The 9,400-nt window shown below is 35.8% G+C and overlaps 1 protein-coding gene across 1 annotated transcript; it reads right to left on the bottom strand.

Moving 5' to 3' along the window:
• Positions 1-6,104: 6,104 nt before the first annotated feature.
• LOC142505026 (uncharacterized) lies at positions 6,105-6,859 on the bottom strand. The gene is made up of 2 exons (XM_075617852.1): positions 6,640-6,859; positions 6,105-6,415 (listed from the first exon to the last, which is right to left on the bottom strand). The coding sequence occupies exons 1-2, from the start codon at positions 6,857-6,859 to the stop codon at positions 6,105-6,107; spliced, it is 531 nt and encodes a 176-aa protein (XP_075473967.1).
• Positions 6,860-9,400: the final 2,541 nt, after the last annotated feature.

Here is a 9,400-nt window from a genome sequence, read left to right as displayed (position 1 = left end):
CCTTCAAAAACAAAACGTGATCATGCAACCAAAAAAGAATGAAATTTCATGCCAAACCTTCAACAAAACGTGCACCCATGCTAGATCGAGATATTTCCATGCACTTACACACATTTTTACACAATAGTGGCGTGAATGATACAAAAAAGAGAATACATGCATGCTTTTTGATGTATTTGCGCTCGAAGATCGAACGTCGGGAGAGCGCCGGGGAATTTTCTCTTGCAAGAAGATGAAAAAGCCGAAGCCTTGCTGCTATGGGGTGCTGAAAATGGTGAGAATCTGATAGGGGAAGGGGAAGGTGTCGGCTAATGAATGGTAGTTAGGTTTAGTGGAGTTTTTAGCATTATTTAAATAGATAACAAATAGCTAATGGGCCCTAAATTACTTAATTAAAAGTTTAAAAGAGTTTTGAGCCCAAAAGTAGGCGCATTAAGTCCAAACACACTCCCGAAAAATATTACGTTTTTGTAAGTTCTTAAAAATATTATCCGAACCCTCAAAAAGTCCCCCAATTCGATAAAATTTGCGTCCCGCTGAAAAATATGCTCTGACGGGTAAAAATACCAAATCCCATTTCTTGATAAATACATTTGAAACATATTATATTAATTAATAAAAATTAATCACGTAATAAAAATAATTTTTCTGATAATTCTCCGGTTTCCGTTCCCCGTTCGAGAGCGAAATGCAACTTAAAAATCATAATGCATGAACTTTTAAAATATCATGAAATAAATCATGTCATGCAAAAATTATGCATAAAATTCATAAAATAATTAAACGCAAATTAATAAAATAAACATGCATTTAATGCTTTAAAACAATTTATTAAAATACAAGAGAAATTTAGTAACTTGCATCCATGTGGTTCACGCGTGCCTTCAAATTTTGGGAACGTTACAATCTTTCCCTCTTAAATTGAATTTCGTCCCCGACATTCGCTTATCCTCGATAAACAAAAGTTTAGACTTTTAATTCTAATTTACCAATAATCCACGCTTCCGCTGCGCTACTCTGATAAAATGAGTGCTAAGTCGTCCTTACGCCTCCTCAATCCTAATTAAACTGTCTTTCAAGATTCTTGATTGCAAATCGCGACTTAAAACGACTAATGGTGACTTAGTTTTATTCTACTATGACCTCGAATTTGACTTATCTCGTAATTCCTCATACTTGAGATGGATGTCCAAATTTATCGCACCTTACTTTTCTTATACTATACCCATAATGTTTATCAACCTATTACATTATCATTTATGCAGTCGACTTAAGAACCCTTAGTACCAAAATTACTGATCGACTTTTATCCTCGGTAATACACTTGAAAGTCAAGCCTTATCTCAATCTCATAATAATATTAGCCTAAGATCCTTGAATCGAATCCTTAACTTACGTCACCAAACATACGTAACTTAGTATTTAGAAATACATCCCAATGTAAAATTATTGTAAATCCTAAACCTCGAGTAACGTCGATCCATAAGGCCCAATCATACAATATCGATCTTCTACTTATATATTAAAGCCCTTCAAGTCCCAATTACATGCTTAAACTATTTCCTTTCCAATTACAATATAGTTGAGGCCTAAGACCCTTGGAATTTCCTCATTGGAACGAATATCGCATTCTTACGTGTTCTTAATGCTTAATTAATTCTAGCATATAAAACTTAATAACTTATCCCATGGTAGCCTTAGAATAATTCTAATAAATCAACTTCACTTATAACCCATAGAGTTCTAGAATCCCCATATCAAGATTTTAGATTTCTTACTCGATAAAAATCTTAATATTCGTTCATTGGCAACCTGTGTTGAACACCACTAATTCCCTTAGTTTTTTATTTCACCCAAAATTTCCTTATCAACACATATCTCATAAATTTGAAATTCAAACTTATGCAACCTAAAGATTTTTGGATCTTATTCTCAAGTTTCTTAATGACTTACGAAAATTCCTCAAGACAAGGTGTCTACCTCAATTCTTACATGCGTCTATCATGTAACCTAACCAACAAACATACCCAACTTTCTAGAAAAATTTAACCCTAACGAAGGTACAACTTTAACTACTAAGATCATGACTAAAACTCATGCTGCATCAAATCTTAAGCTCCCAAAATAAGTTAACTTACTGTCTATTCTTATAACTTAACTAATTGATCAACTTTACTTTAAATTTTCATCACTCTAAATTCTTAATTTTTCACAGCATTAATACATTAACACTTAGATTTTCAAGCCCAATATTGATTTATCCTACAATGTCCTCGATTACCATTCCTTATAACCATCTAACCCAATTGTTTCAAGGTTCTAAATATCCCTTCAAACCTAAATCATCAAAATTTCTTGTCATTTAAACCATTCAATTCTCACTTACAACTAAACTAGTCCCCAAATTTCTTATCAAGTGCTACATTAATTCTTAATTTCCTCAAAAATTATCCAATTTGTCTTTAGTTTCGAAAATTCCACAATTACCCATAAGCTTTTGGCGTTCCTAATTCCATTCTATAAGTTCCCCTTAACATAAAGTTCAAAAATTTTAAGCTTATTAAACCCAAAATCAATTCCTATAACCTCGAAAAATTACTGATTTTACCCAATTGTTCCTCAAAAGTTCGAATTTAATCCTCAAATTTGCAATTTGGTCCTTAAAATTCTCGGAGATTACAATTTTGGCCCTATAACTCTTTGAAATTTGCATTTTATCCCCATAATATTTTTCGATTTTAGCCTCATTAGACCTTTAAATTCTCGAAACTCAGAATTTAATCCCAAAATTCGATAAATTCGAAAATATTCCCTTAGATTTTTATTTTTGCACTTAGGTCCTCAAATTATTGATTATTACAATTAGGTCCTTAAAATTCTCAATTCATACAATTCAATCATTAAATCCCAAGTTATACATTTTTATACTTCTAAAGATTTTCGTATTCTTCGAATCATTATAGCTTATATAAAATCCTCAAAATTAACCCAACTAGTAACCACAAACACTCAATATTTTTTTTGAAAACATACATGCCCCAAAAGTATTCATAATTTTCAAGATTAAATTATGACCCATAAGTATAACATCAGTACTACTATCCCAAAAATTAATATAGTCAAATCATTTTCAACATCTCTTAACTCCCAATATTTGAATTCTTAGACATGTCCAATTCCAAACATAACCAACATGCAATCCATTCTAGTTTTCAAAACATTTAATTCTTAAATAGTGAAAGCTGTTAAATATGTACTGAAAATCGTTGTAAAACACGTATCGTGTAAACATTCAGATGATAGCATTAAAACATTTAAAACATGTAAATTTACAGACTTGAGGCTGGAAGACTGAGCTGCAAAAGCTGGCGGGGGCGACACCTATACAGGACCATTGCTCTGATACCAACTGAAACGTCTCGTTCATTTTAAAATTATATTAGACATATTTTTTTTAGATGCTCGCATTTTCGAAATAACATTTAAACTTTTCGCATGCATGCGCTCTACTGAAAAATATAACATTTAAAAATGATCTTAAATATTTGACAGTAAAAATAGTGCAGTTCAAAATAACCAAACTCATCAAAAATCATATGTAAACATAAAAAAATAAAAATCTTAAGATAATCAACGTATGAAAATGTCCATAAGCTCTCAAAACTCTTAATCATAATGCGAAAAACATGTGGTCCTCGGGTCGTGTCACCGCACTAGGTCTGCCTACTCTGAGTTCGGCACCTCCAGTCTTCTCATCGATATGCTCACCTGCATCATTCACAACTAGTGAGTGTAAAGACTCAGCACAACTGTAACGTTAATAGCAAGTACATATACATAGCACACAGCAGTGAAAATATACTGTAATCAACATACCTTTCATTACTTTAAAAGCGTAACATAAACGTGTCGTATAAAATCATTACGTGTCAAAATAGCTCATCGTTAATCATCATTCATCTTTCATCGTTTATCATTTATCATTTCCTTTGGTGAATGCAGTTCATTAGAGGTGACTATCATATATCATCATTTACGATGGATCCATCATACAAAAAACTCCGGTAACCAGTGGCTGTAGGACATCAGTGATAGGATTACTCATCCATTGTGCCTAGTCCTCATCATCATCATTTACATATAGGACTTATGAATTTACATATATTTCGATAGCCACAACTAATTTCCATCATTAAAAACATCATCATTTTCATCACTTAACAAAATCATGCACATATGCAATTTTCCTTAAACCAAGCATACAACGTATATTTTCATAAAATCTTAAAAATCGTGATCATGATGTATAAAAATTTAAAAACATGATAATCTTGTGCTCAGGTCGCTGTCAGGACCAAAATCTCACCTGGGTGCAAAATTACAATTTTGCCCCTGGAAAACCCAAAATTTGTCGTTTCACCCCTGGACCTCCAAAATTTCCCCGAAACTTACCAAACTACTTAATATATTCAAAAACATATTTATAAGCATTCCTAGATGTAAAATCAAGCCCATTTCATAACATAACCGATTCGTTTTAAAACTTGGACTGGGGTCCCAGTTTTAACCCGAATCGACTGGAAACTTACCCAAAATTTTCCAAACTTATATAATGCCTAAAACACGCCCTATCAGCTCTAAAACTCCACATTCCAGCCCCCAAACACTAACAAAGACAGCCTCAAGAGCTGCTGGAATTTGCCAGCAGCTCCCCTTCGAACCTTAAGTCTCACACTTTCCCTAATTACGCTCCTAGCCCTCAACCAGCGGATCTAGCCATGAACCAACCTTCCCTTGACCATCCTGGGACCATGCTGGACCCACTAGACTCATGGCCCTAGCTACATGCAGGCTGCAGCCTGCTGAGAGCCGATAAACAACACAACCAATCACCCGCGTCGTAGCCCCTCGCACTTGCACTTGATCGAACGGCCTTGAGGACGGTTCCCGCAGCGGTCAAGCCTCTCTAAATCATATCTCAGACCCATCAAGGCCTGGTCCAAGGCTTTGTTCAGCCCTCGTACCATCGGCTCGGCCTCTCACCCAATCCCTACCAAAAACGTGACCCTAAGCCACCAAACCATCGGCCCTACACACCACCAAGAACAGATCGCGACTCTAGAAATAATGACAGCACTAGACCCCCTTCACACACCCCTTCTCAATAAGAATATGGCAGCCCTTTGCACAACATAAGAAGAAACATGAGATACCTTCAAAAAAAAAACGTGAGCATGCAACCAAAAAGAATGAAATTTCATGCCAAACCTTCAAAAAAACCTGCACCCATGCTTGATCGAGAGGTTTCAATGCACTTACACACATTTTTACATAATCATGGCGTGAATGATGCAAAAAGAAGAATACATGCATCCCTTTGGATGTATTCGCGCGAGAAGATCGAAGATCGAACGTCGGGAGAGCGTCGGGGAATTTTCTCTTGCAAGAAGATGCAAAAGTCGAAGCCTTACTGCTATTGGGTGCTGAAAACGGTGAGAATCCGATAGGGGAAGGGGAGGGTTTCGGGTAATGAATGGTAGTTAGGTTTAGTGGAGTTTTTAGCATTATTTAAATAGTTAATATATCGCTAATGAGCCCTAAATTGCTTAATTAAAAGTTTAAAAGAGTTTTAAGCCCAACGACCCTAAAATTAGGCCCATTAAGTCCAAAAACGCTCCCAAAAAATATTACATTTTGGTAAGTTCTTGAAAATATTAGCCGAACCCTCAAAAAGTCCCTCGATTCGATAAAATGTGTGTACCGCTAAAAATATGTTTTGACGGGTAAAAATACCCAACAAAGCCCATTTCTTCAAAAATACATTTAAAACATCTTATATTAATTAATAAAAATTAATCACGTAATAAAAATAATTTTCTGATAATTCTCCGGTCTCCGTTTCTCGTTCGAGCGCGAAATGCAACTTAAAAATCCTAATGCATGAACTTTTAAAATATCATGAAATAAATCATATCATGCAAAAAATGTGCATAAAATAATTAAATACAAATTAATAAAATAAACATGCATTTAATGCTTTAAAATAATTTAATAAAATATAAGAGAAATTTAGTAACTTTCATGCATGTGGTTCACATGGACCTTCAAATTTTCGTGACATTACACAAGTCATCTTCCTTTAATTCAGCTGTGAGGGTGGCTTCCAATGGATCCTTTACAGCGTCCTGCGCAAAATAGTTCACAAGTGAATCCAAAGCATCGATTCTAAAACAGTCATCAGTGCGCAGTGTGTGCTTAAGATCATTAAAGACATCAAAAGTAATTTGTTTCTTCCCCACTCTTAGTCTCAACTTTCCTTCTTGCACATCAATTAGAGCCTTGCCAGTTGCAAGAAATGGTCTCCCCATAATGGAAGACATCTCCATATCTTCCTCCATGTTTAGCACCACAAAATCTGCACGAAGTATAAATTTTTCCACCTTTACCAACATGTCCTCTATGACTCCTCGCGGATATTTGATAGATCTGTCTACTTGTTGCAAGGACATCCTGTTGGCTTAGGCTCTCCTGATCCGAGTTTCCCGAATACAGATAAAGGCATAAGATTTATACTCGCACCAAGATCACATAAATCTTTATGACAAACAACATCACCAATCATGCAAGGAATAGAAAAACTCCCTGGATCTTTCAATTTTGGTGGGATCTTGTTTTGTACCAATGCAGAGTAATTTTCAGTTAAGTTTATAGTCATGTGATCCTCCAACTTCCTCTTATTTGCTAAGATGTCCTTTAGAAATTTAGCATGGCTAGACATTTTCATCAAAGCATCAGTAAAGGGAATATTAATATGCAATTTCTTAAATACTTCTAGGAACTTATCGAATTGCACATCCATTTTCGCCTTTTTTAATGCTGCAGGAAAATGTAGAGGGATAACAATTCTAGATTGTGCAGTGCGTGCAGTGCGTGCGGGTGTAGAGTTAGGAAACTTACCTCAGGAGGTGTGCTGTTTCTCTCCGCGCTTCCCTTTTTCCTTCCCCTCTTGTTCAAGTACCTTTCCACTCCTCAATGCTACGGCATTCACTTGCTCGTTAGGATTAGTTTCAGTGTTGCTTGGCAAGCTGCCCGGATTTCTACTGGCGATCATCTTTGCCAATTGCCTTGTCTGATTTCAAACCCCTTTATCGATCCATCCTGGTTCTGTAGTCTAGTTTCGGAGGACGAGATAAATTTAGACATCATTTGCTCCAAACTAGACTTCTACTCTCTAGGCTCAGGTCTATACATTGGTTGCTTACCATACTGTTTTCCTCCTTGTGGCCGATTTTGACTGTTTTGACCTAACCCATGAGAAGTTGGGATGTTGCCTCCATCCATGATTATATGTGTTCGAATATGGATTATTTCTAGGACAGTTTTGAATCCCCACTTGATTTACTGGTGCCTCCTCATGCACATAGAAAGGGCCACTATTTTGACTATCATTAACATAATGTTCTTCTCCACATTTATCACAGAATATCTTTTGCAGGCGCATCATTTTCCCGTTTACATTCAAGATGTCTATTTTCCTGTTAAGTGCTTCTAATTGTGCAGTGACAACAGAAAAATCAATTACCTGGTGAACTCTTGCACTCCTCTTCTTATTGCTCCTCTCAGATTGAGGGTGATAACTTCTAACAGCCATCTCCTCCAGTAACTCATACCCTTCTTCAGCCGTTTTCCTCGGTAGATTCCCACAGGCCGCAACATCTATCATGGTACGGTTAGAAGAAATTAACCATAGTAAAAGGTTTGGACAACTAACCCAAAAGGCAACTCATGATGTGGGCATCTCAGCAATAAGTATTATTAGCGCTCCCAAGCCTCGTAGAGTGACTCTTGCTCAAATTGAGAGAATGTGGTTATGTCTGCTCGTAGCTTCAGGGTTTTTGATGGAGAAAAGTATTTCAAGAGGAATGCCTTGGCCATATCTTCCGAAGTTGTGATTGAACCTACAGGCAAACAATTCAACCAAGATTTAGCTTTTTCACGCAAAAAGAAAGGAAATAAACGCAATCGAACAGCATCATCAGAGAATCCATTAAATTTAAAAGTGTAACAAATTTCTAAAAAGTTAGCAATGTGAGTGTTTGGATCATCTAGCACATTTCCCCCAAATTTGACAGTGTTCTGGATCATCTGAATTATGGCTGGTTTGATCTCAAACTGGTTCGCCCTGAAGGTTGGTCGCACTATGCTTGGACGTTCTCCATCAAGCGAAGGTTGTTCGTACTCCAACATGGATATTCGCCTTGGCTCTTCGACTATTAGATCTTCATGATGCTCTTCCTCACGTTCGTTCTTGTTCATCATGTCTATAATCCTCTATTGTTGTCTTCGTCTGCGTAGGGTTCTTTCTATCTCGGGATCGAATATTTCTAGTTTAGACTCTAGAGATCTTGGCATGCACCGAGAGAGATACCTGCAAATAAATCGAAGGTGTCAAACAAAAAAAAATAAATAATGCTAAATAAATAACTAAGAATAAAATTTGGATTAATAGTCCCCGAAAATGGTGCCAAAAACATGATCGAGCAAAACTTGCACTATAAAATCCATAGTAATATTTAAAATATTCAAGCTTGAAATGATCGCAAGTGCACGATGTCAAGTAATAATATAGTGTACGAGAGTACGATTATCGTTCATCTAGAGACTGTATTTCGCAATTTTTATTCTCAGTTATTAAATCTTTAGCAATGATAATTTGGATGATTGTTTAGTACTACGATTATTAAATGAAAACTCAACAAAATGATTCACAAATTAAATGATGAAATAAATAAACTACAATGGTTGATTAAAGATTCAATGAGAAATGAATTTGCTGGGAATCTCGGTTCACCTACCCCTCGCTTATCTACTTAATTTGTTCAACAATGATCTACGCTTTCGAAGGGATTTCCTATCCAATTGAACACACCTTCTCGAGCTATGCCAAACTAATTCATCTCAGTGAAATAATTAAATCTCTTTAATTATTTATCAAGGGTGAACTGCATGTCGTTCTATGAAATCTCTTAGCTTTCGACCAACTGGACTATGACTATAGACGTGTATCCAACTTCATATTTCTATGTAAATTGTAAATCCACGGATTTTGCTAGTCGTTCCTTTCACGGGTTAATCTCTCGGACTCACTGATATCATTATTAAAGTTAGCTACGCTTCAACAACGCAATGAAAATAATAGCACAATCAAGAATAAATCATAAGTCGATAGATGAATTAACTAAACTCGATTTCGGGGTAGGATCACCTTAAATCCCAACAAATAATGTAAATTAGCTACTAGAATTCATGTTCAAACTAAGCAAAACTAAACAAGATAAATTAAATTAGAAATACTAGACGTGACGAAAACGCGAAGAACATTGCCCGGAAATTTTGAAAA

Source organism: Primulina tabacum, chromosome 10, assembly GCF_025594145.1.
Source record: "Primulina tabacum isolate GXHZ01 chromosome 10, ASM2559414v2, whole genome shotgun sequence".
Lineage (NCBI taxonomy): Eukaryota > Viridiplantae > Streptophyta > Magnoliopsida > Lamiales > Gesneriaceae > Primulina > Primulina tabacum.
Note: the sequence above shows the minus strand (reverse complement) of the source record. Positions and strands in the feature narration are given on the sequence as shown.

Excerpts from the sequence above, each read along its gene's own strand:
- LOC142505026 (XM_075617852.1), bottom strand. The coding sequence starts at position 6,859 with ATGGATGTGCAATTCGATAAGTTCCTAGAAGTATTTAAGAAATTGCAT. Across the intron at positions 6,416-6,639 it reads AAAATTGAAAGATCCAGGGA|ATTTTGTGGTGCTAAACATG; the intron begins GTTTTTCTATTC and ends TACTTCGTGCAG.